The following is a 13798-nucleotide window of genomic DNA, read 5'->3' on the forward strand; positions in this document are numbered from 1 at the left end:
TGTATAGACTAATTTGTGATTGTTATCGTACTGAGAAAAACAAATACTCCCTCCGGTTCATATTAATTGACTCTAATATGGATGTATCTAGACACATTTTAGTTCTAGATACATCTATATTGAAATCAATTAATATGAATCGGAGGGAGTAGCTGCATTCGAACTAAAGATGGTGAATTTGAGGTGCCAACTTACCACAATTGTAAAGTACTAAATCACCTCACGCCTGCCCAGAGTCAATGATCTACTTGTAGAACTGCTCAGCCAGAACTTGTCCACCATCTTGCTGTGTTCTTAGAGCACTCCAACAGAGGCTCTAAAATATGGTGCTGTAAAAGTCGTTTGCAGCGCGCTCGTTTCGGATATAGCGCGCGACGCAGGCGCGAGCTTCGTCGGAGGCTCTATTTTACAGCGCAAACAAAGAGGCAAAAAACGTCCCTTCGTCAGAGGCTGTAAAATAGAGCTCCACAAACAAGTTTTTTCATCATACATACATCAAACAAGATCAAATAGGCCAGTTAAATCTGAAAAAATCAACTAAATTTACAATTCTACGGGGAGCTTATCCTAACTAGCAATTGATCTAGCTAGCCAGAGCAATCGATTGATCTAGGTAGCCAGAGCAACTCTGTACGATTGATTGCCTGCCCGCGCGGCCAGAGCAATCGATTTCATCCTAGCGCGGCCGGCGCAGCTCGCATCCCGGAGGCCAGCAGAACTCGCAGCGTCGGGCAAGGTCGGGCGCGGCCGGCGGAGCTTGCAGCGCTGGGCAAGGTCGCGCGCGGCCGGCGAAGCTCGCAGCGCCGGGCAATTTCGGGCGCGGCCAGCGGTCCTGCGGAGCTCGCAGCCGCGGCAGCCGGCGGAGCTTGCGGCGTGGCGGACCTGTGGAGCTCGCAGCCGCCAAGCAAGGTCGGCGGTGCTCGCGGCGCGGCGGCCGGTGGTGCTCGCGGCGTGGCGGCCGGTGGTGCTCGCGGCGGGCGGAGCTCACGGCGTGGCAGTTTTTCTTCGCGCGGGTGGGAAGAATCGCACCCCCAATTTACAGCGCGCTCTAGCCGGCGCACTAGATATACCGCTTTGGATAGTGCAAACTGCCGCGCGCACTAAAATATTTACAGCGCGCCCTAGTTTGCAGCGTCTGCTGGAGGACAAAAAAACGCGCTGGATGCTGTATATTGACAGTTATTTTAGCGCAGCGCAAGTTTACAGCCTCTGTTGGAGATGCTCTTATTGTAGATGATAATGCTAGAAGGTCGAGGTCGGGGGCGGAGGTGGTGCAGCGGGGCTTGGCGGGGCTTGGCGGCGCGCGCACAGGGCCCAGATGGGCTCCTGCGGGCCTGCTCGGGCTTGCTCCGGGTCGCTGGCTCGGCCTGGTCGGCCGGTGGCCTGGCTCGGCGCCCCCACGACGCCCCCATCTGCACCCCCGGTGGTTCGAAGCAGCGCGGCGGCGGGCGGAGCTCCGGCTCCTCCCAAATGTGGCGGCGTCGACGGCGGCTCACAGCTGCTGTCCGGCGAGGGTGGGCGGGGTGGCGGCTCCTCTCCCCTGCTTCTTCCTGTGCGGGTGGTGATCGGCCGGTTGCTGTCGGTTGCTCGTCGCGGCGGGCGTCAGCTCCTGCCGGCGGTGTGGTTGGTGGTCCTACGTGGTGTGGCGTCGTCGCCGCGCGGGAGGTGCTTGTGCCAGTGGTTCGCAGGCCGGCGGCGTTGTGGGTCTCCCTCATCTCGTTCGGCAATGTGTGAGTGCGGAGGTTCGGCTGCTCCGAGCGAAAGCTGATGGCGCGGCAGCTGTGGATGTCGCTATCCTCTTGGGGGCCTTCATGGAGCCTTCGACCTCCTCCGCTCCCGGAGCATAGTTCTTCGGGTGAAAGCCTAGGCCGTGGCAGGGCCGGACGACGGCATCGATCCACGTCGCTTCCCTCTTGGGGGCGTCGTCTTGAAGACTTTGTTCCCAAGCGTGCTTTCCTGAGGCTGGACTTGTACGACATCACGGCGGGTGGCCGGTGATGTGTGAGGTACGTGTGGTGGCTTGTGTGGCAACGATGGCGGTGGTGAGCGATGATCTGGTAGCGTCAAGACCTTGGCTTCAGCGAGCATCCGAGCTTCTTCGTCTTGTGTTTCGCTTGCGGTGGAGTCGGAGCTGCTATGGTTTGTCGAGTTTCTTCATTTGAGCAGCGTACGATGACCTGCAGGGTGGCCCTCTGGCGATGATCTTCCTCGGTGCATGTCTTGCGCTTATCCTCTTCAGAGCTCGTCATCAGAGTCGGAGCTGCCTGTTGCTTCACGAGGAGTCGCTTGTTTGGCGGTGGCCGGCTTGAGCTTCACGGTGCCGCTTCGGCGAGGTCTTGGTGGTTGGTTCTTCGGTGAAGTCGGGGTCGCTGAAGAGTGATGACGATGACGTTGAAGGTCAACCGCGACGACTTCTCGCTTCAGAGGCCTGTGTATCTTGTGTGGGTTGCCAGGGTGGCTCTGTGCCCCCGCGGCGGTCGTGCTCCATGACGAGCGTCGGGGCACTTGTTTCGGTTTTCGGCCGGTTTTCCGTTAATAAACTGCCAAATTCTGTACTTCTTCTTTATTAATGAAAATGGCAAGTCTTTTGCCTCGTTTTTTTTTAAAGATAATGCTAGAAGGTGCAAAAGCTACAACAGAGGCTGTGGATGCTTTGAGAACTGGAGCATCATCAATGAAAGCTATGCACAAATCAGCGTATGTAATAATAGACAAATATTTCGCATTTGAGTTTTTCTCCAATTTTATTTCTAAATATTTTTAGTATGTACTCTGATAATAGGCCACATCTGCTGGTAAAGCTAGGTACCATAATCTGTTAGATCGTACTTTACATAAAAAAAGCAGGTGTAGTGATTTACCAGATGAAAGCATAAGTTTTTTTAACTATAGGTGGTGCAATAATAAATGCTTAAGGACTTGCAGTATAATATACTTGGCAAGAGGTCTTAAAAGAGCTTGTATGGTACTCTGTTAATATGTTATTTCACACATTAAAGTTTTACAGAACACCACTGGATACTAATAGCTTCATATACTCCCTATTTAAAATTCGAAAAAGGTCTCCCTGTTTTTCCATCGATGACAAATACTCCCTCCGTTCCTTTTTAATTGACTCAAATGTAGTACAAAGTTGTACTAAATCTGAGTCAATTAAAAAAGAACGGAGGGAGTAACTGTTATTAGCTGTAGGATCGGGCAATTCTGCCAGTGCAAGACTACATACATGTCAAATTGAAAACGCTTTTCTTTGTAATAGGAGTGCTCTGAAGGGACGAAAAAACCTCCTCCCGGGCCGCCACGCCCAAGGGCGGCTCCGGAGGCGCCCCCCACGCCAAACCCTAGTAGCCGCCGGATCTCCTCCTCCGGCTGCTGCCGCCGCCAGGGCCGGCGGTGGCGGCCACGCCTGGCCGTCGAAGACAGCAGGTGCGGGCGGGCGCGCCCCAGCGGGCCCCCGACGTGCGGAGGTGGGACGCCATGGGCGGCGCGGTGGGCGAGCGCGGCCGGCGGCGCGTGGCTTTGTGGGCCTTGCGGCGCGGGGCTTTGTGGGCCTTGCGGCGCGGGGCTGGGGGTTGGGAGGGTTGGGGCGCATGGCGGAGAGGCGGCTCTCGGCGAGGTAGGCAGCGGAGGGGAGGCGGAGGCGAGGCGCGACAGCTTCGCTGGAGGCGCTCGCGAGCCTTGACTGGGAGGCGGCGGCGCGGAGAGTCTCCGCCAAGGAAGAGCCTTGGTGAGCAGAGGCCGTCGCTCCCGTGTCCTGGGCGCGCGTGGAGCTCTCCTGGCGGCGCTGGCGTGGGGCGGCTACTGCATGGAGGTCGCGTAGAGCTGGCGACGACCGTGGCGGCCGGCCCTAGCTCGTGCCGGAGATGAGTGGAGGCTGTTGTCCCTGGACGGGAGGGAAGAGTCCGGCGAGGCCTGCTGCGGAGAGCTCGGGCGGAGAGGAGAGGAGGCGCCCTCGGGAGGCAGTCGGGCGCGGCCAGTGCTGGAGGCGGCGGCGAGGAGAAGCTCGGCCAGGGAGAGCCCTCGGCGAGCAGAGGTCCACCGACTTGAGCTCGGCAAGGTCTGGGTCACCCGGCGGCGGAGAGCGGAGGCTGGAGTGCGAGGCAGATCTGGGCTTCCTGGGCCCGATCTGGGCCGCTGGGCTAGGGCGTGCTGGACGTGGGTGGGCGCCTAGAGTTGGCGAGGTCCGCCGCGTGCAGCGTTGGCTCCGGCTGGAGGGGAGAGTGGTGGATGTGGTGCCTGGCCGGGCTGGAGGGGGAGAGGGAGGTTGACCAGATCCTCAGCTTTGCGTGGTGTGTGGTCTGCAGTTTTTTGCGACACCATCGATGAGGCGCTGTGGCGGCAGCGGTGCGAGGCTCAAGGGAGCTCTGCCCATGCTCTGGGGTTTCGGCGATGGTCGAGGACTCGGACGGAAGTCATGCCCGGCTTAGGTCGGGCCGGTGGCGACGGCGCCCGTGGGTGTCGTTCCCCTCCTTGGAGGCGTCGCGGTGGAGTGTTGACATCTCCCTACTCGGTTGGAGTTTGGTTGTCTTCGGGCAAAAGCCTCGATCCGGTGCGGATCGGCACGATGGCGGCATCGGCGACGTCGTGACTCTGTGGGAGCTTCGTGCTTGAAGACACGGTGCAGGGTCCCCTTGCGGTTTCAATCCGGTGGCGCTGCGGTCCACGGCAGATCTTCAGGGCGCTATGCACGCCACTGCTGGCATGTTTCTGGAGGACAGCTTGTTGGGTTCGACCTGTCCAGCCATTGATCTACTTTGGATGGTGCGTCGACAAGGAAGGCCTTCTTGAAGTGGCTCCTCCACGGAGGTGTCTGGCGTCGGTCGAGACGTGGCTTGGCTACTTGCTTAGGACATGTGCTTTGTGTTGTGGTTGTTTGGTCTGTAGCCGGTGTTGTGTGGGGTCACGCTAGTTGCTTGTAGCGAGTGGTGCTGTTCTTGTACTCAAACCTCTATCTTCTATAAAGATACGGTACGCCTTTGGCGTACTCTCGAAAAAAAAGGAGTGCTCTGAAGGGTTGTCAATTTAAATCGAGTTTCAAGTATTACAATTATATTGTCATACACTTGTTGTCATTATGAGTAAATAATTGGAATCAGGAGCATTGGAACGTACTAATACACTTGTTGTCATTATGAGTAAATATTGATGATGTTGACAAGACCATGGATGAAATTAATGACAATATAGAGAAGAGACAGGTTTTTCAGAGCAGGTGCGCTTCGCACGCCAGTATCTCGACCGTACATCCCTTGCATAGCTTCTTGGGGATATGGACCATATCTGGCGTGTGTCAGAATTCTGGCAGACTAACGAGGCTTGCTAATCAGCTGGGAAAGGGCGATTTACACAGAAATAATCCTTTTCTGAAACTATTTCACCCATCTAACTCTTTTGTGTGGCGTCCCTCACATCGGCGTCATACCTCACTGTGTGGCCCGTGCCTGCAACGCCATTCGCCTATCCGACGTGGCACGGTCGACGCTGATGTGTGCTCCGCTCTGACGTGGCAGGATGTGTGGCGCCGCTCCCATCGGCGCCACACATCCACTTATAATTGCCCAAAACATACTGTAAGACAATTCGCCTGGGACTTAGCCGTTTTGGCGAGCCTGTTTGTGTGGCGCCGATGCCACGGGTGCCACACTTCACAGTGTGGCGCCGATGCCAGCGGCGTCACACAAACAGGCTCGCCAAAACGGCTAAGGACTAAGCGTCCGGAGCCCCTGGATGTTTTCGACATATAAGTTGCATTGTGTGGCGTCCGTGTCGTCGGCACCACACTGTGAAGTGTGGCGCCCATGTCATCGGTGTCACACATTGACTTTTGCTAAACCATGAAAATTCCTACCTTATTTCAACAGTTTTCAATACAACAATAGCAATTTCATACACACATCATAGCTCACACGTAGCACATAGATTCAAACAACACGTAGCAATGATGATATGGTTCGAAATGACAAAGAGTTCACAACACGTAGCAACGACATAGAGTTCACAACACATAGTAATGAAGATAGAGTTCACAACACAAATCCATCGATCGTCGACGTCCCCTCCTCACAGGCTGCTTCCGGATGGCCATCCTTTTCGTCCGCTGCCGTTGCTCTTGTTGCTGCTGCACCTCCTGCTCCTCCTCCTCTGAAGATGACGGCTCATCGTTCCTCATCCTCCTCAAATCGGATCTCCGCGCCAGCTTCTCATCGGACTCAACCACAACCTTCTTTACTCGGTTGACATCATCATCTGGAGTGTAACGGTTTGGAGCCTTGCCCCTCGGCTTCAGCTAGTACGCAGACCGTGTGCCTTGCTTCTTCCCTCGACTAATGCTTTGACTCAGAATGATGTCGTCAGGAATCTGCACAAACATGAACACATGAGATTGCAAAGGTTGAAATTACTATGCACATGTTTGAGGGTAACAAAATAGTCCTAACCTCCGCCTCTTCAGAAGAGGATGACACAATTTCGCCTTCGCGGCAACCTAGCAAGTTGGCTAACCGCCGCATCTTCCGTGCAGTGTTATGCGTCATGGAAGTCATGGTTACAAAGCCACCCGAACATAATAGCTTACATTCAAAGTTGGTGGTCATACCTTAATGAAATGCCGCATCGGTCTGATAGGCTTTTCATCTCTATGGCTCTGATCCCAAATAACACCTCGCACTCCTCAGTTTTTTTTATCTCGGTCCGCTGCGACAAACATATTATACACAATTTGAGAGAGCACATGCCAATATAGATGATGTAGTAGCTAATGAGAGAATGGCTTACCACGTAGTTCAGTGAGGAAGCAATAGAAGTCGATCTCCCCTGTCGAGTAGTCCTGTCGTACTGGCTTTGCGCAACCTCATCCAATGCGATGGGGTCGTCCAAGATGTCATCATCATACGCGTGGTTCACTAACTCGTTCGTGATCTTCCTCTGCCGCTGCCTATCAAGCATGCAAGATATTGAGCACAACGGATAAACTTAGGTTCTATCGCTACCTATGGGCAACAAGTTTCCATCGCATGATTCAAGAAGTTTACCTATGGAGCGCGTGGTCCGTGTCTTGCCACTGCGGTGGGCACTCCTGGTACAACCCGAACTGTCGCCTCACTCTGTGCGGCTGGTGGTATTTGATAACCCACAAGTATAGGGGATCGCAGCAGTCTTCGAGGGAAGTAAAACCCAAATTTATTGATTCGACACAAGGGGAGGTAAAGAATACTTATAAGCCTTAACAACTGAGTTGTCAATTCAGCTGCACCTGGAAAAGCACTAGTAACAGGGGTGATGTGAAAGCAACAGTAATATGAAAGCAATAGTAACAAGAATACAAATGTGATATCAAGAACACAGAGCAATGGCACCGTAAAAATAGTTGATACTACTTCCAATGACATATAGAACAAGTATATGATGATGAGAGATGGACCGGGGTTCCCAGCGATCTACACTAGTGGTAACTCTCCAATAAGTGACAAGTGTTGGGTGAACAAATTACAATTGGGCAATTGATAGGATTCAAAGCATTAAGATAGAACATCAAGATTATTAATCATGTAGGCATGTTTTCCGTATATAGTCATACGTGCTCGCAATGAGAAACTTGTACAACATCTTTTGTCCTACCTGCCGGTGGCAGCCGGGCCTCTAGGGAATCTACTGGCTATTAAGGTACTCCTTTTAATAGAGTACCGGAGCAAAGCATTAACACTCCGTGAAAACATGTGATCCTCACATCACCGCCATCCCCTCCGGTTGTCCCGATTCGTCACTGGGCCTTTGGTTCCGGATAGCGACATGTGCATACAACTTGTAGATACAATCTAAGCAATAATTATAGAGCTTAAATCTAAGATCATGCCACTCGGGCCCTAGTGACAAGCATTAGGCATAACAAGATTGCAGCAACAATAACTTCACAAACTTTATAGATAGACTAATCATAATGTATCATCCATCGGATCCCAACAAACACAACACCGATTACATCAGATGGATCTCAATCATGTAAGGCAGCTCATGAGATCATTGTATTGAAGTACATGGAGGAGATAATACCAACTAGCTACTGCTAGAACCCGTAGTCCATGGAGGAATGATACGTCTCCGACGTATCGATAATTTCTTATGTTCCATGCCACATTATTGATGATTTCTACATGTTATATGCACACTTTATGTCATATTCGTGCATTTTCTGGAACTAACCTATTAACAAGATGCCGAAGTGCCAGTTTCTGTTTTCTGCTGTTTTTGGTTTCAGAAATCCTAGTAACGAAATATTCTCGGAATCGGACGAAATCAACGACCAGGTTCCTATTTTCACCGGAAGCATCCAGAACACACGAGAAGGACCAGAGGGGGGGCACTGGGCCCCCAGACCATAGGACGGCACGGCCAGAGGGGGGGCCGCGCCGCCCTATAGTGTGGCCCCCCTGTTAGCCCTCCTGCGCCGCCTCTTCGCCTATATAAAGCCCCTGGATCGAAAACCCTGATACGTTCGACGAAAACCACAGAAACCTTCCAGAGCCGCCGCCATCGCGAGGCCAAGATCTGGGGGACAGGAGTCTCTGTTCCGGCACGCTGCCGGAGCGGGGAAGTGCCCCCGGAAGGCTTCTCCATCGACACCGCTGCCATCTCCACCGCCATCTTCATCACCGCTGCTACTCCCATGAGGAGGGAGTAGTTCTCCATCGAGGCTCGGGGCTGTACCGGTAGCTATGTGGTTAATCTCTCTCCATGTACTTCAATACAATGATCTCATGAGCTGCTTTACATGATTGAGATTCATATGAGTTTTGTATCACAATTCATCTATGTGCTACTCTAGTGATGTTATTAAAGTAGTTCTATTCCTCCTGCACGTGTGTAAAGGTGACTAGTGTGTGCACCGTGTGGTTCTTGTCGTAGGCTATGATCATGATCTCTTGTAGATTGTGGAGTTAATTATCATTATGATGGTATTGATGTGATCTATCTGGTTATATTGATCTATCTTACACTATAAGGTTACTTAAACATGAGCATTATTGTGGAGCTTGTTAACTCCGGCATTGAGGGTTCGTGTAATCCTACGCAATGTGTTCATCATCCAACAAAAGTGTAGAGTATGCATTTATCTATTCTGTTATGTGATCAATGTTGAGAGTGTCCACTAGTGAAAGTGTAATCCCTAGGCCTTGTTCCTAAATACTGCTGCGTTACTACTGCTTGTTTATCGTTTTATCACAAGCATTACTGCTGCAATACTACCACCATCAACTACACGCCAGCAAGCTATTTTCTGGCACCGTTGCTACTGCTCATATATATTCATACCACCTGTATTTCACTATCTCTTCGCCGAACTAGTGCACCTATTTGGTGTGTTGGGGACACAAGAGACTTCTTGCTTTGTGGTTGCAGGGTTGCATGAGAGGGATATCTTTGACCTCTTCCTCCCTGAGTTCGATAAACCTTGGGTGATCCACTTAAGGGAAAACTTGCTGCTGTTCTACAAACCTCTGCTCTTGGAGGCCCAACACTGTCTACAGGAAAGGAGGGGGAACGTAGACATCAAGCACTTTTCTGGCGCCGTTGCCGGGGAGGAAAGGTAAAAGGTACTCACACTCCGGATCTCGGCTACTAAGCTATTTTCCCGGCGCTGTAAGTACTCAAAGCTATTTCCTTTAGATCCTGCAATTGCAACTTTTTGTTTCTTGTTTACACTAGTTTGGCATAATGGACAAGAATGATCTTCTTATCCTATTTCCTGATTTAAAACATGGATTGTTTGATGCGAAAATTAAAAAACCTATGGAATATTATTTGCATGCTGGTAGTAATATTAGTATGAACGCTTTGAGCACCATTGTTGATAACAATATAGAAAGTTCTAAGCTTGGGGAAGCTGGTTTTCATGATCTTTTTAGTCCCCCAAGCATTGAGGAGAAAATTTTCTTTGATGATACTTTGCCTCCTATTTATGATGATTATAATGATAGTGGTCTTTTGGTGCCACCTACTATGGAGAGTAAATTTTGTTGTGATTATACTATGCCTCCAACACTTGATGAGAATAATAATGATAGCTACTTTGTTGAATTTGCTCCCACTACAACTAATAAAATTGACTATGCTTATGTTGGGAGTAGTAATAATTTTATGCATGAGACTCATGATAAGAATGCTTTATGTGATAGTTATATTGTTGAGTTTGCTCATGATGCTACTGGATATTATTATGAGAGAGGAAAATATGGTTGTAGAAGTTTTCATGTTACTAAAACACCTCTCTATGTGCTGAAATTTTTGAAACTACACTTGTTTTATCTCTCTATGCTTGTTGCATTATGCTTCTTGAACTTGTTTACTTACAAGATTCCTTTTCATAGGAAGCATGTTAGACTTAAATGTGTTTTGAATTTGCCTCTTGAAGCTCTCTTTTGCTTCGAATACTATTTCCTGCGAGTGGATCATTAAAACTGCTGAGCCCATCTTAATGGCTATAAAGAAAGAACTTCTTGGGAGATAACCCATGTGTTATTTTGCTACAGTATTTTGTTTTATATTTGTGTCTTGGAAGTTGTTTACTACTGTAGCAACCTCTCCTTATCTTAGTTTTGTGTTTTGTTGTGCCAAGTGAAGCCTCTAATCGAAGGTTGATACTAGATTTGGATTTCTGCGCAGAAACAGATTTCTATCTGTCACGAATCTGGGCTGTTTTCTCTGTAGAAAAATCATAAAATTAAGCCAATTTACGTGCATGATCCTCAGATATGTACGCAACTTTCATTCAATTTGAGCATTTTCATTTGAGCAAGTCTGGTGCCATTTTAAAATTCGTCAATACGAACTGTTCTGTTTTGACAGATTCTGCCTTTTATTTCGCATTGCCTCTTTTGCTATGTTGGATGAATTTCTTTGATCCACTAATGTCCAGTAGCATTATGCAATGTCCAGAAGTGTTAAGAATGATTGTGTCACCTCTGAATATGTTAATTTTTATTGTGCACTAACCCTCTAATGAGTTGTTTCGAGTTTGGTGTGGAGGAAGTTTTCAAGGATCAAGAGAGGAGTATGATGCAACATGATCAAGTAAAGTGAAAGCTCTAAGCTTGGGGATGCCCCGGTGGTTCACCCCTGCATATTCTAAGAAGACTCAAGCGTCTAAGCTTGGGGATGCCCAAGGCATCCCCTTCTTCATCGACAACATTATCAGGTTCCTCCCCTGAAACTATATTTTTATTCCGTCACATCTTATGTGCTTTACTTGGAGCATCTGTATGCTTTTGTTTTTGTTTGTGTTTGAATAAATGCTTGTGTGGGAGAGAGACATGCTCCGCTGGTTCGTATGAACACATGTGTTCTTAGCTTTTAGTATTCATGTCGTGGTATCGTCACGGCATATGCCATAGGGTGGCTAATCGAAGTGGTTCCTGAGGGATCTCACGGCGGTATCCGGAAGCGGGTATGGGCACGAGCGACACGGCGACGTACCCAGGTTCGAGGCCCTCCGGTGGAGGTAAAACCTCTACTCCTGCTATGAGTGTATATGATGATCACACAAGATGCTGGTGCTCCTAGAGCTGTGTCCGGCTGGCCCTGAGAGGCTAAGGAAGACGATGGTCTCTCTCACAGGGCAGCTCTGTAGGTAGGTGAAAGCAATAAATGATCGATCCCCTGCACGAGAGGGGGTAGTGCGGCTTATATAGGCACCGGCACTTTACATATAAGACCCTATAGTTTACTGGCCGGCTGGGCCGGCTTCGGCTTCCGCTCCTTCCCGAGGCGGTGACGTCAGGAGTGGTTGGGGCATCGTGGCCTGTCCCATCCGGCTGCCACGGTCAGCGGTATGGAGGAGGTGTCCCTGTCGCCGTCAGCCACTGTAGCCGGTACGGATCGTCGTAAGCCCTGACGGCCTGTCCATCGCGCGGCACTATTGCTCCACAGTGCCCCGCGTTTTACGGAAGATGGAGTCAGCGTGGACTTTAGGAACCCGGATCACCAACCCGGTTCCTTCCAGTGCAAGACTCGCCAGCCTCGAGTCGGTCTGAGGTACAAACCCCAGTCGGATATGGCTTGTAGAAGCCGGCCCAGCTACAGCATTGGTGGCCGTAGCCAGGCCGACTAGGACCTAGAGCCAGCCGGCTTCCGGACCAGCCGGCCACGGCGCCAGCCGGCTGCACCTCAGCCGGCCTTTGCCGCGAGCCGGCCAGTGGCCAGCCGGCTGCTCCGCGTCCATTGCCCTACCCGGGGTCTTCCCCCCGACATTAGCCCCGGCCGGCAAGGTCCCGCGCCCAGAAGGACCTAGGCAGGTTTTCCTGGCTTCTCGAGTATATTTGACGGCACTTGGAGGGGCCGACTGAGAATTTCCATTCAGCCGGCTGCGCCCTCATCCGGCTCGTTCCTGCCGGCTGCTTCTAGCCGGCCGCTTTTTACACTTGTGTAGTTTTTTGCTTTCTTGCAAGATCTGACGGCGCCTCCGCCTTGCTGATGAATTTTGGCTTGAGTGGAACTTTTGGTCCGGCTCCGGCTTGCGGCGCGCCGGAGTCTCCGCCGCCTCGGGTCCTGCGCCCGACTTGACGGGTCTGACGCCTGGCCCGGTGGTCGGTTCGTCTGGTCACATCAATGTTCCCCCGGATCCGGTGCGGTAGTGGGCGACGTGGTGTGGCCGTTTTCGGTAACCGTCGTGGACGTGGGAGGAGTTACGGCGCAGTTACGGCGCAGTAAATCCGGCGACGTGGGAGGAGTTACGGCCCACGACCGCCACTTGGAGGCCAACCGCCCGCGTCGGGTGGCTATAAATGCCGCGGGGGGGCGCCCCGAGGCGGCCACTTGCCATTTCTTCTTCCTCGCGCTCTTGCTCCCATCGCTATCCTCTGCGCGCTCGAGCTCGCCGCTGCTCCGGCGAACATCTTCCGCTGGCGAACTCCGGCGGGCGAATCTCCACCGATCCGCCGCCGCCACCCCGCCAATCCGGCGCCACGGGGCCGCGCGTCTCGACGGAGCGTCCTCAGCCGCCGCTGTCGCCGCCGCGATCGCAAGGTTCTTCCTCGCCGTTCAGCCTCTCCTGGTCATCTTCTTCCTCGACCTCGTCAATGGCGTCCCAGTGGATCGTGTAGGGGCTCCTAAATGCGGTAGGACGACTTCGAGCGCGTTGTGCGCCTCCGGCGAGTCCCGCAGTCGGTCATCACGCGGGTGCCCGGCGAGGAGGTGGAGCCTGAGCCGCGGCCCGGCGAGCGCGTCGTCTTCGGCGCGCACCTCGACCGCGGGCTGGGTCTGCCGGCTTCGCCGTTCTTCCGGCAATTCCTCGACCACTTCGGCCTTCAGCCGCACCACCTGCCGGCCAACGCGTGCGTCCTCCTGAGCTGCTTCGTAGCGTTCATGGAGGCTTACGCCGGCTTGTGGCCCGACATCGACTTCTGGAGCCGGCTCTTCTTCTTGAAGGCGCAGACCAACGACGGCCGCCTGCGAGCCTGCGGCGCCGCCTCGATCTACACCCGGCCTGGTACGCCTTTCCCCAAGATCCCCACCGTCGACTCGGTGAAGAACTGGCAAATGTCATTCTTCTATGTGCGCAACGAGGGGGAGCTCGTCGACCGGATCAACTCTGCCGGAGTTCAATCCGGCTCCTCCGCCGGCCGGATCAACTGGAGCCACAACGCCCGCTCGACGGATCCGGACGCGGAGGTGAACCTTCTCTGGGATCTCCTGGCGACAGCCACCGCTGGCGGGCTGACTGCCGAAGATCTTCTCTGCACCATCGCCGAGCGCCGGGTGCTGCCGCTCCAGATGCGCACCCACAAGATCGGGCACATGTCCGGCC

At 52.4% G+C, this 13798-nt stretch overlaps 1 protein-coding gene across 1 annotated transcript in view; it reads left to right on the plus strand.

Moving 5' to 3' along the window:
• The first annotated feature begins 2033 nt into the window (after positions 1–2033).
• The window catches only part of LOC139833923 (uncharacterized), a 61820-nt gene continuing 50055 nt past the window's right edge, over positions 2034–13798 (plus strand). The window contains exon 1 of the mRNA XM_071824293.1: positions 2034–2057. Coding sequence (XP_071680394.1) covers positions 2034–2057 — 24 coding nt within the window. The remainder of the gene's footprint in view (positions 2058–13798) is intronic.

Source organism: Lolium perenne, chromosome 7 (assembly GCF_019359855.2).
Source record: "Lolium perenne isolate Kyuss_39 chromosome 7, Kyuss_2.0, whole genome shotgun sequence".
NCBI classification, from domain to species: Eukaryota; Viridiplantae; Streptophyta; class Magnoliopsida; order Poales; family Poaceae; genus Lolium; species Lolium perenne.